We start from the raw sequence: 24,665 nt of genomic DNA, 5'->3' as shown, positions 1-24,665 counted from the left end.
TCACCAGGGTTTCAAAGAAGTGTGGCTATTGCAGACTCCAACTACAACTGGTTCTATGGCCCAGAGAGCCAGCTGGTTTTCCTGGACAGCTATGTCATGCGCAATGGCAGTGGCAACTGGCTTGCAGAGATGATCCGTAAGAACAGGGTTGTGGACGGGCCCGGGCAGGCAGGGAAGGGACAGAGGTGGTGCACTCTTCACACAGAATTCATCTGGTGAGCTTCCACTACAGCTGGGACAGAAGCTCTCAGTCACTGCTCCAACAGGCAGGCAGTGAAGAAGCACATTTGTTGTGTGTTATACATTTCAAATTAAGCATAACATTGAAAGCAGAAATACATCGTCATTCAGTAGACTGTAAAATTACATGTGTATCAAATCCATAAAATTGGAATAGAAATGGAAGTCCTAAAATGTAAAAAAAAAATTACAGTAATTTTGAACGCCAGTTACTTAAAGTGTTTTTTTTTTCTGTGAGGAAGCTTAGCTGAATTAAGTGTAATTTTTATGACACAAATTTTGCAATTGTTTGCTCAAAGTCCTTAATTTGTTTTTAGAGTTTAATGGATTCGTTGATAGATTTTCCTCAGCTTTTTATCACAAAAGGCATGCCTGTGAATACAAGCATAATCGTGTAAAGAGTAAAGGGATCTGAGCAGTATTTTTTGGTTATAAATTTTCTTTATTGCTGAACATGCCGAAGGGAATTCAATCCCAGCATCTCACTCAGTGAACAGGATTTCATTGGTCCTTTAATAAGTCGTTGTATTTTCCATGAACAGTTCCTTCTTCAGTTATTTTATGCAGCTTTTTTTCCCCAAATTTTGATTAATACAAAAAATGTCAATTTAAACTGTTGCACATGTAATATTAATCCCAAAATATTTTTTTACTGTTTTTCCTTTGGGGAAAAAAAAATCAATGTACTGTATGTTGTCTTATGTGTTGTTTCTCTATGAAAAAGTTTTAAGTCCTCCCATGTTTTCCCTTTTGATCATGCAGGTATAATCCAAATCTGACCTCTACAGCTCCTCCAGACTTTGGGAAACCCAGACTGCATTATTTTGAGGACTGGGGAGTGGTCACCTACGGTAGTGCATTACCAGCAGGGATCAACAGAACATTCCTCTCCTTCAAATCGGGAAAACTGGGAGGCCGTGCCATATTTGACATCGTGCACAGGAATAAGTACAAAGATTGGATAAAAGGGTGGAGAAACTTCAATGCTGGCCATGAGCATCCTGACCAAAACTCCTTTACATTCGCACCCAACGGTGTACCTTTCATTACTGAAGCACTATACGGACCAAAGTACACTTTCCTGAACAACGTCGTTATGTTCTCCCCTGCGGCTTCTGAGAGCTGCTTTGCCCCTTGGGAAGGGCAGGTAACAGAAGCCTGTACGTCGAAGTGGCTGAAATATAAACAAGGGGCAGCTGCAGACTGCCAGGGCAAGGTAGTGGCAGCTCTGGAAAGGAACGGGATGGTATTCATTCGAGGGGAGGGAAAGGGTGCCTACAGTCCTGGCCTGAAGATAAAGAGCTTCCAAAGGAACTTGCTCCTTCTGCAACCTCAGCTCTTGCTCTTGGTAGACCACGTTCATTTGGAGAGCGACAGCCCAGTAGGGCTAATGAGTAGCTATTTCCATAATACTGACTTGCCTTTTGAGGAGACTGTGAAAGATGGTGTACATGGAGCATTTATTAGACACAGAGATGGATTATATAAAATGTTCTGGATGGATGATACGGGATACAGTGATAAAGGGGTTCTAGGATACAGAAACTATCCTCGTGGGTATCCTTATAATGGGTCTAACTATGTGAATGTGACTCTCCCACTGAGGAACCCAAATTCCAGGGGAGTATTCATTTTCTTTGGTCCTGATATGGATGTCCAGAGTTTCAGTATCCGTAGTGATGCCCAGAGAGTAGATATTTACTTGGCCACTAGTGAACACACATATACAGTCTACCTCCTCACGGGGGAAGTCACAAGCAAACCTCTTTTTGCCATGGTGCTGGCTGACCACGAGAAGGTTGTCTTTGAGAAAGCCTCAGGGGTCAAGGAGAGCTCGCCGGCTGAGGTCAACAACTACGCAAACTTCGTGGAGGACAATCTCCAGCATGCTAAGCCCGTCTTCCAGCAGCTGCAGAAACAGATCCTGGCTCGCGTGCTCAACACTGATAACTTCAGGAAGACGGCCGAGCGCCTCCTAGATTTCTCAGACCAGAAGAAGACGGAGGAAATCATCGAGAAAATGTTCACCCTCAAAAAGAAGCAAAACAGGAACAAAAACTCCAAGAAAGGAGCTCTCGCTGACAAGCTTTCAGATGGACTCCCAGATATTTTTGCTCAGATTGAGGTCAATGAAAAGAAGGAACGGCAAAAGGCCATGAAGCGCGTGTATGATGAAGACATTGAGGAAGCAGATGGGGATGCCAGGGCCTTTCTGGACTACAGCGACCTTCGGCTTCCCAAAGGCAGGAAAAGTGGCATTTTTAAGCAACGGAAATACAAGGAACTTCCTATGGTTTCTACTGACAGAAGTACTGACCCTTTAATCTCTGCATCCTATATAAGACTGTTCCTCATTTTAAATATTGCTACTTTTTTCTTCTTGTTGGCGTTACTGCTGACTCGATTTAAAAAAACGCAAGGTCTGCACACTAAGAGGTGTTTCTATGGCATTGTCCTTGTTGACAGCTTTATCCTGCTGTGTTTATATTCCTCGTGTTCAAGAGCACAGTGCTGACATCGCCATATTTCAATGGACTAATGTTATACAAACCCACTGGAATGTAATTATTCGCAATGACTGAAAATGTTATCGGTAACACAGTCTGAGCCTTAAGCCTCATCTGGAAGAGTATATTCCTAACAGAGACAGATGTGAGAGATTACCATTGGTTTTCAAATGATCTCTGGAATCGTGCCACTAAAATGCAGACAGAGTAAACATTGCAGAGATATTAAGTCATTATTGTTATTTTTTGAACAATACCGAATTGTACAGATTTTTAAAATGAGAATATTTTTGCTGGGAGTATTTTATAATCATTGAAATTAAAGACAATTATGAAATGTTTCCTTACATGAATGTTACTTTTTTAAAATGTGAAACAAAGTGTTGTGGGATGGTAATAAACCCCAGGGTGTTGCACATACTGCACACTAAGTACATTTTAGATTTTTACCTCTCCCTAAATGCATGTCCTTCAAGCCTCTCTTCTGCCTGAGCTGAAGCCTATATGCTGGCAAACACTGAGCACAAGGCAGGACTATACTCTGCATGAGACTAGTCCATTGCAAGACAGATGTGCCCACACTGGGGCAATTTAGAGATACCAGTTAAGCTAGCCAGTATGTCTTTAGAAGGTGGGAAGGACCCTGAGCACCAGGAACAAAACTAGACAAACATGAAACAGGCAGGCAAACCTCACACAGATGGTTCCCCATGTGAAAATGGAATCCAGGACAGAGCTGTTGGACAGAAGTGCTAACCGTCATGCCACTGTGCAGTCTCCACTAAATCTATCCATCCCTTTTCATATTGCTAACCCGAAGGAAAACCACGTTGTTCATGGACAACCAGGTGAATTGCCAAATATGGACTGTACCTTAAAATGAAAAGTACAGCCCCCTGACTTTGGAAAACATGTATTTCCTTGTGTAAATACTTTTGTTTCATTCCAACAGTTGTTAAACATTGCGGATTGAAATTGCAAAGTTTAGATAAATGTGTGTACTGATGGTCTGAGACCACATGGAAACCATATGAAGTACAAATAACCTGAAGAGACATGATTGGTATGAGAGTGTGTTAACCAGCAAAACATATCTCATTAAAAGTTCCCCCTAAATGTTAGCAACACTGTTTACATACTGTATAGACTGGGCTTTTTCTTTGAGTGCTTATTTAATCTCCTTCCTTGAATCCATAGTAACCCTTGCAGTACACTCCACATTTACTCTCAGTATAGGAATGTATGAAAGGTTACCAATGCGAGGAGGCTGTTCAGAAAAATAAAGCTGTCACCTCCTTTGTTCTTCTGTAATTTTTAAAATATATTTTCTTATTTAGTTCTGGTTCTGTAAATCGTGTACAGTCTTGTGACCGAGGAAGAAATGCACATTCTGTCACAAGTGATTTCTTGGGAGTAACAGAACTGAGCTCTCCACTGTTCCATTTGCTTTTTAAATGTATGAACCTGTTCATACAGTAACTCAGCAGTTTATGTATTTAGAGAAGTATGTCCAACAGTGTTTAGCACTCTTGTGGCAGACAGCATACATACCACTGCAAAGATCTTGGTGTTCAGCTGGGGTATCCATTTTTTAAGATCAATAATGCCAAGCTAGAATATAGTTTTCTTGAAGCTTTGTTTTTATGTTCAGTGTACATGCTAAAACCAGTTAGTTTTCTCTCTCATATCCTTTCGGCATTTATTGTAGAGTTTTGCTTAGTCTACAACTTTAAATAGCAATCTCTAATTGTTTTCAGGGACTGGTTTTGAATTCTGGTCTTAGGAACAGTTTTTGAGGTCCGTCGTTTATGTTCTGTCATTTTTTTTTTAATGTTCTGATCTAAACATGAAGAAACACTTAAGAAACAACCCAGATAGTTTCTGTACCTGCACAATTTTCTTTAGTGTTATAAAAAATCCTTATATAGAATTTTATTAGGATTATATGTTTACAAAATACAAAAGGATTATGTTATAAAAAATCCTTATATAGGATTTTATAAGGATTATATGTTTACAAAATAGTACCCACCACACCTTGTTTGAACATAAGAAAGATCATAAGCGAAAGAAAATGTGTTCTATCCAACTCATTTAACTCATGAGGATCTCATTGAGTAATTTCTTGACAGAAACCAGCTTCAGCAATTGGGCTCGGCACCGTGATCCACATTCCACAATCATTTGGGTGAAGAAATGCCTCTTGCTCTCAGTTTTAAATGCATCCCAATTATTAACACTTGCGTACTCTGGTTTGTGTTTAACCGTTGAATTTACTTTGTCAGTGCCTTTGCAGATTACAGTATGAATACTTGATTCAGGTCACCTCTTATGCCTCTGTTCAAAACTAAAATGTTTTAGTTCTTTTAGTCTTTCAGCGTAGGCCATTCATTTAAGCTCAGGGGTGCATCTGGTTGCTATTCTCTGGACTGATTTTAGAACAGCAATGTATTTTTGTAACACAATGGCCACAATTGTACTCAGCATTCAAAATACGATTTTACTTGTGCATTGTGTAGATTTGCATAACATCCCTTGATTTAATTTCTACACTTTTAACCATATATCCAAGCATTTTGTTGTTATAGCTCCCCCACATTGTCTAGTATGTGTAAATAACGTTTCAACAAAAACAACAAGCCTTTTCATAAGGAGATACTTTTATTTTTCATACTGTATGTATTTTGTTCTGCACATAAACCTCTGCATATTTGCCAAGCATTTGCCCAGTCCTAAACTTTGTCTAAGTAATTTCCTTTTCCATTTCTAAAGTGTGTACTAGTCTTTAGTGACATCTGTAAAACTGACTAGTTTACCACCTATACAAGAATATAGATAATTGATATGAATTAGAAAGAACAGTCCCATGGGACATCATATACATTAATTAGTTGAGACCCTGTGGAACTCCACTAATTATATGAGAAAATGAAATTAAAATGTAGGTGTGTTCTTCAGAGAACATCTAGTTTTCTGTGATGTTTGCAGTGCATCACAGTCAAACTCACATAAGGTATTTATCTTCAGAGAAGCTGCATCATCTGCTGTTATTGAATAAATAAGCTTGGTAAGAAATTCAACTTAGCTGAGTCAGAACTACAGCATTAACAGCTTAGACGTCTGTCAGAGGTGACGAATAACATCTTCAGAGTTGTCAGGAAAAAGTACAAAATATGTTATATATTTGCATTTATTATGTTCTCCATAAATAGGAGAAGTTAAGTGTGGCTGGTGAGTAGAATGCATCCCATGAAATGCCTTTAAACTTTTAACAAAGTGTAATGAACCAGATACCATGTAGGTTATGAAAGGTTGTGAAACTGAGGTTATGAAAAGTAAGTGAATCTCAATAAGGGCAAATACAACAGTATATGACTGTTACTGTATATCATGAAAAGGGAATGTGAATAATTTTACTAGGAGTGCTTTGTGCCCTACTATTGAAGATATGCCATCGTTGTCCATATTTATCTTACAGCAGTAGCTGTTTAAGAGCACCTCTAAACAATGCAACAAAGTTTTGGAAAGTACTGTACTAGACCTTAATGGAGTTTCTAATATTGGTGTATTGGATATTTCGTCAAGGAGAATCTGTGTACAGTATGTGAATGAGTGTATCTGATCCAGACACTTCAGAAATGTAGCATTTTCAAAATCTTATTATTAGTTAACTTAAGAGACATCATGATATGCCACCAGAAAATGGTAGCTTACACATCCTATTTTTCCATCTCCTGAGTATGAAATGGCAAGGTAATGTGCAAGGTAAGAAATGAGTGCTGGCAGGTTTGCATGTACAAGGATGGTGTGTGCATTCATTGAAAGGCACATGGGTTTGTTGGTTTAAATCGCATTTCAGCAATTGTACAGAACAGTGAATGAGAGGGAGATCGTTTCTGACAGGAAAGGAGAATTCAAGGTCCGCTCATCAGCCATCAGAACTCTTACAAAGCTCTGGATACCACATGCAATGACCCAATGGCAAGATAACCAAATTCCTAAAAAAAACGGATTAATTGCATAGCAAGCAAGAGTTACATCTATTAATACACTTGAGCACTATGGATCGCTTGTAAACCCAATTGCTGTCATCATGCAACTAGGCAGTAATACAGTAACTGGCTTTAATGGACTATATAATCCATATAATATGTAGCCTTTGAACTTGCTTGACAGAAAATGTGTAAATGACTATGTAATGTCACAGTAAAATTATATCTGTAGTCATTTCTGAAGCATTTATTTATATGGTGTGGGATTGGTTTCAAACATCATTATATGCTCTAATGGTGTATAGTGAGTGGGAAATCTTTTTCACTCACTACTTTTGCAGATGCTCTTCTCATACATTTTCACTGCATAGTCGTGAATACACTCTATGATTCACGATGTTTTAGATGCAGTTTTGATTTTCATGACTGAAGACCGGCCCATTTATTGAAGGCTTGAATATGTGCACAATATGTGGTGGAAACCTTTCAAATTGGCAAACAAAAATGCTTCTCTAAGCATTAAAAGTAACTATGCTCTGGGACTGATAAAAGGGTTATTTTAAGTTCTGTTTGATGTATTGTTTCATTCTACTTGTTAAGTTGGCTTTCATTCCTAAACTGTTGTCCAGTCTGCAATTGTCATTTCCTTAATGTTAAATTATAATGTTATAAAACTCGATTCAACCTACAATGCAACAATAAAGAACTGCTCATTATACTTAAAGACATGAAGGTCAGAATTCTCTTCCTCTTTTGTTGATTTGTATAATGCAAAACTGCCATTGATAAAACCACAAATATTTCTAGAAAACAGCCACTATTTTTATTAAAACTTTGTTGGAGTACGTAAGATTCGCCAGAAGCTGTTAAATATCATTGAAATAAAAGGGCTTTCTATTCAAGTAGTTCCACAAGCCCGATTTTGTTACGACTTGCTTATTTAATAACTATTTCTTCTAATTGATATACAACAGATGTTTTATTCCTTTAATGAGGGAGTAATTGGGGAATTAAATGAGAAGCCAAGTAGGAAATTGAAAGGAACATTACAATTAAGGATGAAATAAGTTCTTTCAGTTCTACAACAGCACAGGAACCATCAAGGATGAAGTGCAGTACTCCAGGGACTTATACGGTACACTTCTGGACAGTGAAATGGAAATGGCTGATGTATTAAATGAACATTGTACTCAGATATTCGTTAACCAAAAGACAACAATAGGCCCCAGCCAGCAGCATGTTGACTATACTGTATTACTGCACCATTATTTGCAGAACATACTGTATATTGTTCCAACCCTACACTACTGCTTCATAAATATGCTGTTTTAATGACTCGATTATTATTTGTGTATAAAGAGTCATTTCACACTCACTGAAGTGTGACTTCAGTCAGCGGCAATCGGTTTTCCAGAGAGCCATTTCCCCATGAGTGGCGCAATCCCAGCACTAGCGCTGCTGGCTGTGGTTTTTAGCTAAAGTCTCCTGCCACAAGTCACTATTCCACCAATGACCAGGCTCTGTGACTACCTCTCCTAGGTGGACTCCTTCTTCACACCTGCTCAATGTTTTCTCACTGCTACCCAGCCGGTTCATTGCTTTTTGCCTTTCCAATAGACCATGTGCTTCCAGTGAGTTAATCTTCTGTCCTCTCATTTTTAGACCAATAATGAGCCAGCAGGTTTTCCTAAAGTAAAAGGATTCAATTTGTTATTGTGACATGGTTTATTTACAGTAGTAGAAGCTAAAAATAAGTTGTATGAACAGTTTAATCACTAATAGGTAACACACAATCTCATGATATGAGATAATAGCTTAATTCTATGCATAATTAATGTTTTTCATTATTTTGTTTGGTATTGGCTGTATACAAAACAATGTTTTAAGAAGACACAAGGGTTGTACCAGGCATCGGAAAGAGCACAATGCACAGTCATAACTCTTCCGCAGCTGGTATTTAAGTTTGCTAACCATAATCAACATCTACTGTACAAGTTAAGAAAGGCACTTCTCAGAGAATCCTGGAAGCCAAGCAACTTGTACTAAATGTGTTGGTACAGTACGTTTCAAAGTAAAAAGCAGGGATGACAGAAAAAAAAAGAATTAAACCTCCTCTCCTTAGCCCTACGCAGCCTATAATTATTTCTTTATATTTTATTTATAATGTTCTATGCTTAGATTTTATATCAATAATATTGGGGCAGCACAATTACAGCTCTGGGGCCCTGGGTTCGATTCCGGCCCTGGGGTGTTATCTGTGTGCTCTCCCTGTGTTCACATGGGTTTCCTCCAGCTGCTTCAGTTTCCTCTCACAGTCCAAAATCATACAGCTAGGTTAACTGTCTCCTAGAAAAACTGGCCCTGGTGTGAGTGTGTCTGTGTGCCCTGCGATGGACTGCTGTCCTGTCCAGGGTGTGTCCCATTTTTTACGGTGCTTGCCAGGATAGGCATCAGCTCCCCTGCAACTCGTGAGTGGATGAAGCAGTTAGGAAGTGGATGGATGGATTGTTTATATTATTGTAATCACCATGGGCCTGTTCACAGCTGGAGGTGGGCCTGTAGTCTGGGTTTCTGAGTTCACGAACTAAAAATATTAGACAACTTCATCATGATAAATCAAGCAATTTAGAGATCATATCAGACCAGATTCTGAGTACCTCTCTCAGCTCTCTTCAGTAACCAAAAGATTCCTAAATGGAACTTGCTTACTTCACTGATACCTTAAATGTGTTTCCTATCATGCGAAACCACTGATATGTAAGACTAGCTGGGCTGGTGCTCTACAGGACCAGGGATGGAGACCTCTACCATATAGAGTAGGTATAATAGGAGCCTAGGAGCTTTCTTACTATGTACAGTATAGTGCTTACTGTGTGATTTGTCCAAGAGGGGTTGGAGTTTTACCAAGCTGGGAAGTACCTGGAAATTAACCAAAAGTGTTCAAGATTCTTTAGGTGTTTTGAGTAGTAGGTACTATAGAACTGGGAATCTATTGCCAGGATTTTTGTAGTAAAAATTCAATCTAAGCATGTAGTGCTGCCTTCTCAACCCGCATGAGTACTCCAGCACTACTCTATTGCCTCCTGTACCTCTTTATAATACTGTACCTTGCTGTTAGATATGGACAAAGGAATGAAAAATGGTTAAAAAAAACAATTAACAACCATGTTAATGATCCACTCAACTGTGCTGATGTACAGATAATATATAGTACATGCCAATCCCATAGTTTGTCACATAATCAGTGAGGAACTTTAGATTTCCTTGTTCCCCAGGCTGATTTTATGTGGTGGTATGTGGTGTTTTTCTGTGTTGGGCCATGCATTTTTCTGTATTAAGAAGATTATTCCCAGATGTAGCATGTAGAATGCTGATGCAATAAAGGTGGAGTGGATTATGAAAAAAAATCAAACAGCTTGTGCATGTTTTTCCATGAGAGACTAGTGTTTGTCACATGTTCGAGCAAACGTTTTTTTTTATTAACTTCTACATTCTATAAATCTTGCATCACTATTCAGGAAATATGCAGTATTCTCTAGAAAACCAAAATATCGGAGGTTAAATATTTTCGTGAGAAATAAATCATGGCAAGAATTAAAGATGTTGGCAGTATTCCTCACACAATTAATTTAAATGACCGTTTTTCCTGAAATCATCATTCACTCTTTAAAATGTAACTCAGGTTCAAGCTTAGTTACGTTGTTTCTGAGAAACTCTGACAGATATCGGAGATCATAGCACATAACTACCACTTCCTCTGCTTTTAATGAGTGGAAAAGAATGCAATGACTATTTTAAAGGCTTTTTCCTTCTCGTTATTTGCTGCCGCCTACTGGTAATACCTATTAACACCACTTGAAAGTTCGTCCTGAATACAGTGACCGCAGCGATAAACTCTTCCAAAAAATTGTTTGAACTCACGGGGACAGTGGGTCTTCAAAAATATTTTTTTATTTAATTCAAAAATATTTTGTATTTAGTCAACAGCTTCACTATTTGCTTGTATTGATCTACACCAAACAGCGAATTCTTTCATTTCTGTTTTATGTGGAAAATGGTTTACGAAGCTAATTTGTGAGATCTGTGTTTATTAGCCTAAAAATATACTGTAACTTAAACAATCTTAAAAGACAGACGCATCGCCTAAATTAATTAACTCCCGGGAACTTAAAACTGCTGACCATCTCCACTGAAGTGCCATTGATGTAAATAGGTGTGTGATCTCCTCCCTGGTGTTTCCTATAATCCATAATCATCTCCTTAGTCTTACTGATGTTCAGAGAGAGGTTGTTCTCCTGGCACCATGATGCCAGGGTTTCAACCTCCTCCCTGTACACAGACTCTTCACCATCTGTGATCAGGCCGATGACTGTTGTATCGGCCGCAAACTTAATGATGGAGTTTGAGTTATGCCTGGTGACACAATCATGAGTAAATAAGGAGTAGAGGACAGGGCTAAGCACACAGCCTTGGGGGGCTCCAGTGTTTAGAGTCAGGGTAGAGGATATGTTGGTGCCCACCCTCACCACCTGCGGACGTTCTGTCAAGAAGTCCAGGATGCAGTTACAGAGGGAGGTGTTCAGTCCCAGGTCCTGGAGCTTGATGACAAGCTTTGAGGGCACTATGGTATTGAATGCTGAGCTGTAATCAATAAACACCATTCTCACATACAGTACTGTATGTTCCTTTCTTATCCAGGTGTGAGAGGGCAGTTCAGATCACTTTATTGGCCATATACAATTTCTTGTTTTGGGAATTTTAGTCTTTTCACATACCCCAGCCTGCTCTCCATGAGACACCCAGACAGGGAGAGAAGCTGGGGGTCAGAGTGCAGGGTCAGCCATTTATACTGCACCCCTGGAGCAGCTGGGGTGAAGGGCCTTGCTCAGGGGCCCAACAGAGTAGGATTCCTCTGCCGGCCACGGGATATAAACCGGCAACCTTCCAGCCACAGGCACAGATCCTTAGCTACACAGCCACAGCTCCACCCTATATGTATATATGTCTTTTTTTCAGCATGGAATAAACCTATTACTTGTTCCTAGACAGAAGAAATGTCTGTTTAGGAAACGCCCTACATATATACAATTAAAAGATACGTGCAGAAGTGTTATTCTTGTAAAGAATATTTGCCGTTTAAAATTGACAAACCTGCGGTGTCTCGAATCCCATCAATCAGTGATATTCTAAAATATTTTTTACCATACAGATTATAATGTTGCATTTTGTCGTTACTTATTAGCAGCCTAACAAACGTTTGTTAGGTATAGTATTTCAATTTATACAATATGGTTGCTCAAAGTTCTCATAATCTATAGTATGGTTTCAGTGGCAAATACAAAAATGATGGGGGAATTGATATCAGAAAATAAATCGTCAAAAATAGAGTCTCGGGGGTTTATTTCTGGATATAATAAGTTCGCTGCCTGGTTTTACTCGCATTTAACTCATCCGTGGACACAAGAGTGACCTCTTCCATGCACGGGTATTCAAGGTTGGTTTTGTTTGTTCCTTGTCAGTTTCCGTAGAAAGTTCGGCTGTCTGACCATAATGTTTCACGGAGTGCGATCAAATTGTATTACGAAGTGAAATATGGGGTCGCTTGTTTTATGTGCGTTCAGAAATTTTAAACTGGAAAACTGGGCTCACAAACCTTCAGCGGCGCCTCATCGCCCTTTGACCAAAGGCATTATACAGCAAATAAAAGAAATTCGAAAAACATCAGTGAGCAATTTGTCATTGACGAGGTTGTGTAACGTGTGGTGCATTAAATGGGTTACACAGACACAAGCGATGTTTTTTCATAGACAATTGTGATATTTTATCTTATGTACTCTGCTTAAATCATGTTTCTTGTCGCACATACATTTAACCTATTTAATGTAACGATAGTTACTCTTGAAATATCAACATCATGTCAGTGACATTGAAGTCGTTGTCAATTTTTTGAATATGCCAAGAATTACCAGTAAATTCGATGACCATTTCCCTTACTAGAGTATCGATTTAGATTTTTAAAGCTTTTTTGCGACATCCTTAAACTGAAACAAGAAGAATTTTAAATCAAGGGGTTTTATGTAAACTGAGCTGTGACTTTGTACTAAAGAATGTAATATATATGTATTTAAGATTAATATTTCAATTTTAAAATATACTGAAAGGAATTTTAAAATTAACTAGGTCCACTTCCTCCAGTTGTACTTAACTAAACGAAATTTTAAACGAGGTATTCATCTCATACATTGTATTATTGTAGTACATGAGGCTGCACTTGATACAGTATATTGTTTTTTTATTGTTTTTATATTGGTTGGTCAATTCTCTAATTACCTGAACATTTAGGATGTTTTCCATGGGGGTAACCTAAAGAATATACTTAAGGGAAGTTCTGTCTCCACATTTCTGTTAAAAGAAGCAAGATGAGTTAAGGCTCTTTTTTTCTTGTACCTGTTCTAACAAGGGCAGCATATTTTGTGCAGTGGTTAAAACTGCTGCCTCGCAACACAGGTGCCCTGGGTTCAATTCTGGATCTGGGGTGCTGTCTGTGTGGAGTGTGCATGTTCCCCCCGTGGGTTTCCTGTGGATGCTCTGATTTCCTTCCACAGTCCCAAAACATATTGGTTGGTTAATTGGCATCTGGGAAAGTTGGCCCTGGTGTGTGGGTGTGTGCTTGTCTGTTTGCCCTGCAATGGACTGGTGTCCTGTCCAGGGTGTACCCTGCCTCGCGCCCGTTGCTTGTAGGATAGGCTCTGGCTCTCCCATGATCCTGGATTTAAAGAAGTGGTTAAAAATTGTATGGATGGACATCCTAACAAAACCTAGCATAAAAATCATTGCAGGTTTGTAAAAAATGTTAGGACTGACTTATTTAGAGCCTTGCACTGAAATCATTTTAGAATAATTCTTTTTCTCATGGAAAATCTGTTGCAGTTAACATTGTCTTTCATAAATGGTTCCATTTTCTCAAATGAACTATTTTTGTTCTTCGGATCTAGCTTCAGAGACATTCATCAGTATTGAATGTAAAACAGTTAGGGTTAGGGAAAGACCAGGATATGTCAGATTTTGAAAGCGTAAAGGAAAAAGCATGTTTCCAAAACCCGCATCTATTTCTAAGGCTTCTGTTTCGCAAAGCTGTAGCAAAGCATAGCAGATGGTAAGTGCAGCACTTCACTTTATAGTTTGGTAAATCTATTGTGTTACAGGTGTGAAGTAATGTCGACTCTAGAGAATAAACTTCAGCTTTAAAGACCAGAGAATTCTAGGAAATAAAATCTACTTAATTGTTTTCTTTCTCACTTGTTGATATAGATCCTGAGACTACTGAATCCATCAATAAGAAGAATGAGCATCTTTTGTCATTACTAAAGACAGTATACAGTATGTGGAGTCAAAAGACCCTCCTCAACAGGTAAGAACAGTTTTGCTGGAATGCTTATCCCAATGTGAAACAAAGCCCTGTTCACTTTTCCCAGACAAAATATAGGCAGGAGCTCACAGTGCCCCTGATTAATTAACTCTTGATTCCTATTTTCCCCAATTTATTCAACACATATGAATAATGTATTAGTATTGTCACTTTGAAAAGCATTCACCCCTTGTACTTTTTAAGATTTTATTGTTATAAAATCAAGGGGAGTTTTTGCCATTGGTTGACACAAAACACTCTATAATGTCAAAGTGAAAACAAGATTCTACAGAACTGCCTACATTAATTATACAAATAAACAGAAAATAACTGATTTCAGCAGTATTCACTCCCCTTGAATAAATATTTGTTTGGGGCACCTTTGGCAGAAATTACAGCTCCGAATCTTCTTTTGATAGCCATTGTATGTATCACATGCTGCATAAATACTGTAGTTAATTAATGTTTGCCTTCTATCACCTTGAGGTTAAGAATACTTAATATTATTCTACTGGGTACAGGAACACTGATTTCTGCATTTTTGGAGATGGCATAGTATGTGTGGTACATGCAGCAGAGATGTGTGTGTTTTTCTGCTTATTTTTCCTCATTATATTCTTGTGGCCATAACCTTGCTCATGAGATGATTCTCTTGTTCATGTTTGTGTATGTTGTTTTCTGTGTTTTCTATATTGTCTGCTGCTGTAAACAGTTGCCCATTGGGAATACTAAAGACATTTCTTCCCTCTCACTTATTTTCCTCTTTCTTACATGTTGTAAACTTCTGGTGTTTCAATTCTTGCAGAACCCGGTGAAGACAAAAATTCCAAGTAAAACTGAAGAGGAGTGCAGGCCTTGCAAATCCCGTGTAGTGGGAAACCCCTATGGCATTTTGGACATTAAAGACATCCCAAAAGGAAAACTGTCCATTGTGGAGGCCTTGACCGTCCTCAACAACTACAAACACTCTCCTAAATCTTGGACACCTAATAAAATAGCCCAAGAGTACTCTTTAGACTTAAAGGATACCAAGGCACTTCTGGAATTCTTCATTCTCTTTGATGTTAAAATTATACCACCAAAGACTAAAGACAAGAAGCAGATAAAAGCTAATTAAGTCTTCATCACTGATCTGTTGTAGAAATATTAATGTAATCATCCTGGACATTTGTACAGCATTGCTCAGGCTACAAGATCCAGTTCCTTGATTGGTTTTAAACGAGATTAGATAAAAATGATTAAGGAATAAAAACAATGTTGTAAAGATTCATTTTATATCTGCCGTTCTTGTATTGTAAAAGTGATTGTGTTGTTTGTTGTTGAATTAAACTTCATTACGTGTTGCTTTGTATAAGAAGTAATCCATATTTTAATATTGAATTAGTAAATAGCCACGAGCAACATATATACACAGACTCTCATCTTTTATTGGTTCATCTTTAGTCTTTTCTCATCGATCCCAGATCAATTGAAACTGAATCTTTTATTCCCAAAGGCTTGTAAATGGAATTATTTAAACAGGTAGGCAAACAAACTTAATACATCAGAAGTCAGAAAAAGACATAAAATGCATATTTCGCTATATTGAAATTAAATCTTATACTGTAAACTAGCACTGCTAGTTACACAAACCATTTTGAACATTTATTTTCTGAAGTGGTCTCTGCAGGTTTGGTGCTGTATGAAAAAGCATGCTACGAAAGCTACTAACTTATAGAAAGTTGCTATTATGTTATTGTTTTATATTAATTTCTGCAGTAGTTAAACATTTGCATTTTACAATGCCAAGATGATATGACCACAGGGTAAACTGGGAAAATATAGTACAGAAATTGTAAACAAACTGTCCTTGTAAATCAGATTTTTGTCCTATAGTCCTCTGATATTTGATATTTCTGTCAATTAGCAAGAAATCTTTTCTTTTCATAATACTGCTTGAAGAATGGTGTTGGTTGTGACTTAACATATTCATCACAGGAGCATTGTCATCTAATTTTGAGGTGTGACTCAATAATAATTCACATTCTTTCTCGTTATTTGCTGCCGCCTACTGGTAACACCTATTAACACCACTTGAAAGTTAGTGCTGAATACAGTGACCGTAGTGATAAACTCTACCAAAAAAGTGTTTGAACTCACGGGGACAGTGGGTCTGTAAAAATATATTTTTTATTTAATTAAAAAAACATTTTTTTTTATTTAGTCAACAGCTGCACTATTTCCTTTTATTGATCTACACCAAACAGCGAATTATTTCATTTATGTTTTATATGGTTATTGGTTTACTAAGCCAATTTGTGAGATCTGTGTTCACTAGCCTAAAAATCTAATTTAAACAATCTTAAAAGACAGACACATCCCCTAAACTAATAAAATACATGAACTGGCTTCCAGGACATTCTCCCGGTGTGAGTGTGTGTGCCCTGTGATGGACTGTCGTGTCCGTCCGGGATATATCCCTCTGTGCGCCCTTTGGAAAGGCTCTGGCTGCCCTTGCCCTGCGAACCTGAATTGGAAGAAGCGTGGAGCGAAAATAATTCTTTAGCTTTTTCTGATGGCCCAATATTTTATTTTTTCAAGATTCCCCCCCTCAAGTTACATATATTTGAAGTAAAAATAAAATATTTCACTAGAAATCGTTCCTCATTTTTTTCAGTGCATCCATCTACAGTATCCATTTTCTAACCGTTTCATCCAAATACAGGGTCGCAGACAGATACAGACATGCAACACACTCACGCCGGAGCTAGTTTTTCCGGAGGCCAATTAACCTTCTAGTATGTCTTTGGACTGTGGGAGGAAACCCACGTCGTGATCATGGGGACAGGGTGCAAACGCCATGCAGCATCCCAGCAATTTAACCCACGGCCCCACCGTAGCGAGACAGTAATGCTAATGTACTGCACAGAGGAAACGCCCTACACAGCCATTTACAATTAAAAGATATGTGCAAACGAATATTTGCCGTTTACAATTGACAAACCTGCGGTGTCCCGAATCCTATCAATCGGTGATATTCTGAAATATTGTTTACCTTACAGATTATAATGTTGCATTTTATCGTTACTTCTTAGCAGCCTAACAAATATCTGTTAGGTATAGTATTTCAATTTATACAATATGGTTGCTCAGAGTTCTCATAGTCTATAGTGTGGTTTCAGTGGAATTACAATAATGATAATAATAATAAACCTTATTTTATATAGCGCCTTTAAAGGTGGCTTCACAAAGCGCTTTACAGAATGACAACGACAATAAATTAAAAGAATACACCAGATAAAACACAATTGCAATATACAGAGGAGACCGTGGATGGTGGTACTAGGAAAAGCAGAGGGGTGAACAATGGAACCAGTTAAGTAAAGGCTGTTCTAAAGAAGAAGGTTTTGAGTCTGGATTTGAAGGAGTTCAGAGAAGGTGACTCTCTGATATCCTTGGGCAGAGAGTTCCAGAGCTTGTTGGCATAACAGAAGGCCCTGTCACCCATACAATGTAGACGGGCTTGGGGGACAGTTAGGAGACCAGAATTTGAAGAGCGGAGGTTGCGATGTGGGGAGTAGGGCGATAATAGTTTAGACAGGTACTGAGCTGCCAAGCCATGCAGAGCTTTAAAGGTGAGCATGAGGATTTTAAAGTCCACATGGAATTTGACAGGAAGCCAGTGCAAGGACTCCAGGATAGGAATAATTTGATCACTTGCACTAGACCTGGTCAGGATCCTAGCTGCCGAATTTTAGACATACTGGAGTTTGTTCAATGTGGAGTTAGATACCCCAGCGAGTCGAGCATTACAGCAGTCAATTCGAGAGAACGCAAATGTATTGATCAGCTTTTCACCCACAGTTAGTGATAGCACAGGGCGAAGTCTACCGATATTTCTGAGGTGAAACAAATATGTTTTGACAATATGCTGCACATGTGGGTCGAATGTTAAGCCAGAATCGAATATCACCTCAAGGTTTTTCAATTTAGACAGAAGCTCAAGTACAGACCCATCTACGAATGAGGAGGTAATTGATATAAGAGAATAAATCGTGAAATACAAATTCGCTGCCTGGTCTTACTCGCATTGAACTCATCCGCTGTGACACAAGAGTGACGTCTTTTATGCACTGGTTTTCAAGGTTGGTTTTGTTTGTTCCTTGTCACTTTCCGTAGAAGGTAGGGCTGTCTGACCATAACGTTTCACGGAGTGCGTTAAAATTGTATTATGAAGTGAAATATGGGGTCGCGTGTTTCACGTGCGTTCAGAAATTTTAATCTGGAAAACCGGGCTCACAAGGAGATAAGCAAATCCAAACCTTCAGCGGCGCCTCATCACCCTTTGACTAAAGGCATCATACAGCAAATTAAAGAAAGTAAGTCGAAAAACACCAGTGAGCAATTTGTCATTGACGAGGTTGTGTAACGTGTAGTGCATTGAATGGGTTACACAGACACACGCGATGCTTTTTCATAGATAATTGTGATATTTTATCTTATGTACTCTACTTAAATCATGTTCCTTGTTTAACATTTAACCTATTTAATGTAACGATAGTGTTCTTGAAATATCAACATCATGTCAGTGACATTGAAGTCTTAGTCAATTTATTGAATATGCCAAGAATTACCAGTAAATTCGATGACCATTTCCCTTACTAGAGTATCGATTTAGATTTGTTAAGCTTTTTGCGACATCCTTAAACTGAAACAAGAAGAATTGTAAGTTAAGTTTATGTAAACTGAGCTGTGACCTTGTACTTAAGAATGCAGTATAAATGTGTGATTAATATTTAAATTTTAAAATATTTTGAAAGGAAAATATTTTAACATTAACTAGGTCCACTTCCTGCAGTTGTACTTAACTAAACGAAATTTTAAATGAGGTATTCATCTCATACATGGTATAATTGTACATGAGGCTGCACTTGATATACTGTTTTTTTATTGTTTTTATATTGGTTGGTCAATTCTCTAATTACCTGAACATTTAGGATGTTTTCCATGGGGGTAACCTAAAGAATATACTTAAGGGAAGTTCTGTCTCCACATTTCTGTTAAAAGAAGCAGGATGAGTTAAGGCTCTTTTTTTCTTGTACCTGTTCTAACAAGGGCATCATATTTTGTGCAGTGGTTAAAACTGCTGCCTCGCAACACAGGGGCCTTGGGTTCAATTCTGGATCTGGGGTGCTGTCTGTGTGGAGTTTGCATGTTCCCCCCGTGGGTTTCCCAAGGATTTCCTTCCACAGTCCCAAAACATATTGGTTGGTTAATTGGCATCTGGGAAAGTTGGCCCTGGTGTGTGGGTGTGACCAGGATATGTCAGATTTTGAAAGCGTAAAGGAAAAAGCATGTTTCCAAAACCAGTAATGTCGACTCTAGAGAATAAACTTCAGCTTTAAAGACAAGAGAATTCTAGGAAATAAAATCTACTTAATTTTTTTCTTTCTCACTTGTTGATATAGATCCTGAGACTACTGAATCCATCAATAAGAAGAATGAGCATCTTTTGTCATTACTAAAGACAGTATATGTGGAGTCAAAAGACCCTCCTCAACAGGTAAGAACAGTTTTGCTGGAATGCTTATCCCAATGTGAAACAAAGCCCTGTTCACTTTTCCCAGACAAAATATAGGCAGGAGCTCACAGTCCCTCTGATTAATTAACTCTTGATTCCCATTTTCCCCAATTTATTTAACACATATGAATAATGTATTATTAATAATAAATAATTGCTTACACTTTTATAGCACTTTTCTGGACACTCCACTCAAAGCACTTTACAGTTAATTGGGATCCCTTCCACCACCACCAATTTGTAGCCCCATCTGGACAGCAGCCATAGTGCACCAGTACACTCCCCATGCACCAGCTCTCAGTGGGGAGGAGAACAGAGTGATGAAGCCAATTTATAGATATGGTTATGATTGGTCAGGGGCAATGGTAAATTTGGCCAGGACGCCGGGGTTACACCCCTACTCGATTCGAGAAACACCCTGGGATTTTTAATGACCACCGAGAGTCAGGACCTCAGTTTTATGTCTCATCCAAAAAGACGGCTTCTTTTTACAGTATAGTGTCCCCATCACTATACTGGGGCATTAGGGCCCACACAGACTGTAGGGAGAGCACCCCCTACAGGCACCACTAACACCTCTTACAGCAGCAACCTTAGTTTTTCCCAGGAGTTCTCCCATCCAGGTACTGACCAGGCTCACACCTGCTGAGCTTCAATGGGCTGCCAGCTGTGAGTTGCAGGGTGATATAGCTGCTGGAATAATAGTATTGTCACTTTCAAAAGTATTCTCCCCCGTGATTTTTTAGATTTTGTTGCAATAAGAAATCAATGGGATTTTTTACCATTTATTGACACAAAACATTATAATTTCAAAGTGAAAACAAAATTCTACAGCTCTGCCTATATTAATTTAAAAAATAAAACAGAAAATAACTGATTCCAGCAGTATTCACCCCCCTTGAAATCAAATAATATTTGTTAGAGGCACATTTGGCAAAAATTACAGCTGCGAGTCCTTATTTGATAGCCAGTGTACGGTATGTATCACTTAAATTGTTTATTAATGTTTGCCTTCAGCCACTTTGAGGTTAAGAATACGGAATATTATTGTACTGGGTAGAGGATCACTGATTTCTGAGTAACTAATCTGCATATATCATAATATATGTGGTACATGCGGAAGAGGTCTGAGTGATATTCTGCTTATTTTTCCTTATTATTATCTTGTGGCCATAACCTTGCTTATGAGATGATTCTCTAGTTCATGTTTATGTGTGGCGTTTGTTTTCTGTGTTTTCTATATTGTCTATATTGTAAAAAAATGCCCATTGGGATTACTAAAGACATTTATTCCCTCTTTTTTTCCTCTTTCTTACATGTTGTAAATTCTGGTGTTTCAATTCTTGCAGAACCCGGTGAAGACAAAAATTCCAAGTAGAACTGAAGAGGAGTGCAGGCCTTGCAAATCCCGTGTAGTGGGAAACCCCTATGGCATTTTGGACATTAAAGACATCCCAAAAGGAAAACTGTCCATTGTGGAGGCCTTGACCGTCCTCAACAACTACAAACACTCTCCTAAATCTTGGACACCTAATAAAATAGCCCAAGAGTACTCTTTAGACTTAAAGGATACCAAGGCACTTCTGGAATTCTTCATTCTCTTTGATGTTAAAATTATACCACCAAAGACTGAAGACAAGAAGCAGATAAAAGCTAACTAACAGTCTTCATCACTGATCTGTTGTAGAAACATTAATGTAATCATCCTCTTTTGTTTGAAATGTATTTTTTGGTTAATATTTTCTGGACATTTGTACTGCATTGCCCAGGCTACAAGATGCAGTTCCTTGATTGGTTTTAAACAAGATTAAATAAAAATGATTAAGGAATAAAAAAATGTTGCAAAGATTAATTTAATATTTCATTTCATATCTGCTGTTCTTGTATTGTAAAAGTGATTGTATTTTTTGTGGTTGAATTAAACTACATTAAGTGTCCCTTTGTATAAGAAGTAATCCATATTTTAATGTTGAATTAGTAAATGAGCAACATATATACACAGACATATATACACAGACTCTCGTCTTTTATTGGTCCAACTTTAGCCAACTTTAGTCTTTTCTCATCGATCCCAGATCAGTAGAAACTGAATCTTTTATTCCCACAGGCTTGTAAACAGAATTATTTTAACAGGTAGGCAAAACAATACATCAGAAATCAGAAAAAGACATAAAATGCATATTTCGCTATATTGAAATTAAATCTTATACTGTAAACTAGCACTGCTAGTTACACAAACCATTTTGAACATTTATTTTCTGAAGTGGTCTCTGCAGGTTTGGTGCTGTATGAAAAAAGCATGCTACGAAAGCTACTACCTTATAGAAAGTGGCTATTATGTTATTGTTTTATATTAGTTTCTGCAGTACTTAAATGTAACACATTTGCATTTTACAATGCTAAGATGATATGACCTCGGGTTGATTTGGAAGACATAATACAGAAATTGAAAAAAACTGTCCCTGTAAGTCATTTTTTTGTCCTATAGTCCTCTGATATTTGATATTTCTGTCAATTAGCAAGTAATCTTTTCTTTTCATAATACTGCTTGAAGAATGGTGTTGGTTGTGACTTAACATATTTATCACAGGAGCATTGTCACCTAATTTTTAGGTGTGGCTCAATAATAATTCATATGATTGTAATAACTATTCAATATAAATGCTGTGTGGATAAAAAACAACTTCCCAGGACTATATGTTCTATGATAAGTTGTACAGTATATCAATAGATGTGGCGAATGGCTTATGTGAAAAAGAGCAACTCTGGTTTTTAAATGTGGACCTGCAAAAGTTTGATGCAGCACAAAATTGAAGCTTTTAGATTATTTTATTAATTTATACCATATTAAGTTAAAATATATTAAGCAAAAAGGCATTCAAGTAGATAAAATTATAACCACTTGATGTGTGTTGTAATGTAGTGAGCATGCAGCGGTGAATTGAATACGTACAAGGTCTGACATGTTTCTTCTTCTTGTATAAGTCATGCATCTTTACAGTACTTTATGAAACCCATCCATTTTCTCACAGCTTCATCCACTCACAGAGGAGCCAGAGTCTGCCCAGGCAAGTAATGGGCACAAGGCAGGATACAAGTTGGACGGGAAGCCTATCCATCACAGGGCAGACAGACACACATTCACAAATGAACTTACCCAGACGCCACCAGTCTTTGGACTTTTGGAAGAAACCTAGGTGAGCACAGGAAGGACACAAACTCCACAGAAACAGCACCCCCAGATTTGGAATTGAACCCAGGTCACCTTATGAAATAACTGAGATGAAGAAACTTGACATATAGAGACTTGAAAATTATAATAAAAAAAATAAAAAATAATAAAAAGACATTAGCTTACAACAAAGCTATCTTGGAAGTGCAGGACACAAAATAGGGTGCAAATACAGTGATATACTGTACTGTACAGCAGTTCTCTGGAGTCTGGGGCAGCTGGTGAGCACGTACACAAATGGGAGAAGAATCTCTCAACTTTACTCAGAACGTACTCCCATCTGGCAATAAACTCAGGACCAGAAGGACCTTCTTAAAACCAGATTTCTTGTTAAAAAAAAAAATTAGTTTTGAGCTAAAGTACCCAAGGACCTATATGGCTGAAACAACCGTTTCTAAATGTCATCATATGCTCCTGTTTCATTTTGAAAAATCTTTCAAGACATTATTTTATACACGAATTTGAACATAGATAAGAAATTCCCCATGTTTTTTAGAATATTTGTATTTTCTCATTTTTACATCTTTGACTTTGATTATTCAACCAAGTCAGTTTGCCATAAGTGTTCCCAGTTATGAAATAGATTTGGCATTGTTTCTCAGCTCCAGAAAAGCACAAATAGTAGATTCCAGGTTTATTTTATCTTAGAAAACGTACACAGGAATCTGTCAAATGATAGTAAACTGAAATCAAATGATAACTATTTTCTTTTATTTTGTGAAGTGTCTTTGTCCCTGCATCATTTACTGTTGTACATTATACATACAAAATCTATTTATCATAGTGAAAGGCATTGCTTTTGGACAGCTACTGATTGCTAAAGATATGGGTTTTCTTGTAACAATTTTGTTTCTGTATTGAAAGGGAAATTTTGCCCGGTGCAGTTCTGCTCAGTGATACAAGTTACAGTTAACCTGCAAATGAATTATTTTTAATGTACATTTTCTGAGCTGTATGTTTCTGACTAACAATTGCAGCGCATCGGTGCTTTTATTATACTTATTTTTATGTTCTTTCACTTTGCTTATTATTTCTCCTTTGATTTCTTAGCATAAAATGTTTCTTTACAGTTTAAATTTCGCCCACAGAGATTAAAAATGATATTTAGCTACAGGTTTTATTGCATTTTCAGATACAGAGAGCAAGATTAGCTCCAACAATGAATATGAGTCATTATGTATCCTGACTCACAGATACTGTCCTTGAGAATTCCCCAATGTGTTTTTTTTCTGTTTTTGAAATTATATTTTTTTAGTGCCCACCAATAAAAAACTGAATATTGTACATTTTGTTCTATCATGTTTTACTCCCTTCTTGAGGTTAATACGTGTGTATTTCATTGCAATTTTTTAATGAGTTTTTAACCATGTAATAATGCTGTGGTTCTCTGTAGTCTCTTACATTTGGGAATAAGAGATGTAATTAGAAATAAAAAAGAATTCTTATCAAAAAGCATTAGATACATTTTCAATTAATTAACTCAGGACTTCAGTATTGCAAGGTGCAAATTTATACACGAGGCAGGAAGATGTAAGCAACACAATCTTTTATTTTCAGTGCTAACATCTGCTGTTTCTGAGTAATAGAAACTCAAGCTGTGTGCACATCCCAGGAGCACAGTGCAAATAAAAATCCCAATGTAAATGTACATATGGCGAATAAAGTCCTCTTTTTTCTCTCATATGAATTGTTAAAAAATGGAATTGACCAAAATCTGAAAAGTTTT

At 37.6% G+C, this 24,665-nt stretch overlaps 2 protein-coding genes, 1 long non-coding RNA gene and 1 pseudogene across 6 annotated transcripts in view; all 4 read left to right on the top strand.

Annotated features, from left to right (window-relative positions):
• Window positions 1–3,088, top strand: part of dse (dermatan sulfate epimerase) — a 30,406-nt gene extending 27,318 nt beyond the window's left edge. For all 3 annotated transcript variants that reach the window (XM_088626800.1, XM_088626799.1, XM_088626801.1), the window contains 2 exons: window positions 8–215; window positions 1,003–3,088. In XM_088626800.1, coding sequence (XP_088482926.1) covers window positions 8–215; window positions 1,003–2,755 — 1,961 coding nt within the window. In that variant the 3' untranslated portion in view covers window positions 2,756–3,088. The remainder of the gene's footprint in view (window positions 1–7; window positions 216–1,002) is intronic.
• The window catches only part of LOC148675449 (uncharacterized), a 304,725-nt gene extending 297,262 nt beyond the window's left edge, over window positions 1–7,463 (top strand). Inside the window, exon 2 of the long non-coding RNA XR_015935531.1 lies at window positions 3,832–7,463. This is a non-coding gene — a long non-coding RNA (uncharacterized LOC148675449). The remainder of the gene's footprint in view (window positions 1–3,831) is intronic.
• Window positions 7,464–12,296: 4,833 nt separating this feature from the next.
• LOC148675448 (NADH dehydrogenase [ubiquinone] 1 alpha subcomplex assembly factor 4-like) lies at window positions 12,297–15,554 on the top strand (annotated as a pseudogene). Its single transcript, XR_015932026.1, has 3 exons — window positions 12,297–12,491; window positions 14,051–14,150; window positions 14,953–15,554. The product of XR_015932026.1 is annotated as an NADH dehydrogenase [ubiquinone] 1 alpha subcomplex assembly factor 4-like (transcript).
• A 2,747-nt stretch (window positions 15,555–18,301) lies between these two features.
• On the top strand, window positions 18,302–21,644 carry ndufaf4 (NADH:ubiquinone oxidoreductase complex assembly factor 4). The gene is made up of 3 exons (XM_088626795.1): window positions 18,302–18,505; window positions 19,595–19,689; window positions 21,057–21,644. Exons 1-3 carry the CDS (start codon window positions 18,370–18,372, stop codon window positions 21,366–21,368), a joined length of 543 nt encoding a protein of 180 aa, XP_088482921.1. The 5' UTR covers window positions 18,302–18,369; the 3' UTR covers window positions 21,369–21,644.
• The last annotated feature ends 3,021 nt before the right edge of the window (window positions 21,645–24,665 follow it).

This window comes from Lepisosteus platostomus, chromosome 3 (assembly GCF_059453375.1).
Source record: "Lepisosteus platostomus isolate fLepPlt1 chromosome 3, fLepPlt1.hap1, whole genome shotgun sequence".
In the NCBI taxonomy this organism is placed as follows: Eukaryota; Metazoa; Chordata; class Actinopteri; order Semionotiformes; family Lepisosteidae; genus Lepisosteus; species Lepisosteus platostomus.
Note: the sequence above shows the minus strand (reverse complement) of the source record. Positions and strands in the feature narration are given on the sequence as shown.

What these genes read in the sequence shown, in the direction of transcription:
- ndufaf4 (XM_088626795.1), top strand. Translation starts at nt 18,370, where the DNA reads ATGGGGTCGCGTGTTTCACGTGCGTTCAGAAATTTTAATCTGGAAAAC. An exon ending in CATACAGCAAATTAAAGAAA is followed by an intron (nt 18,506 to 19,594) that starts GTAAGTCGAAAA and finishes TTGTTGATATAG; the next exon opens with ATCCTGAGACTACTGAATCC. An exon ending in CAAAAGACCCTCCTCAACAG is followed by an intron (nt 19,690 to 21,056) that starts GTAAGAACAGTT and finishes CAATTCTTGCAG; the next exon opens with AACCCGGTGAAGACAAAAAT.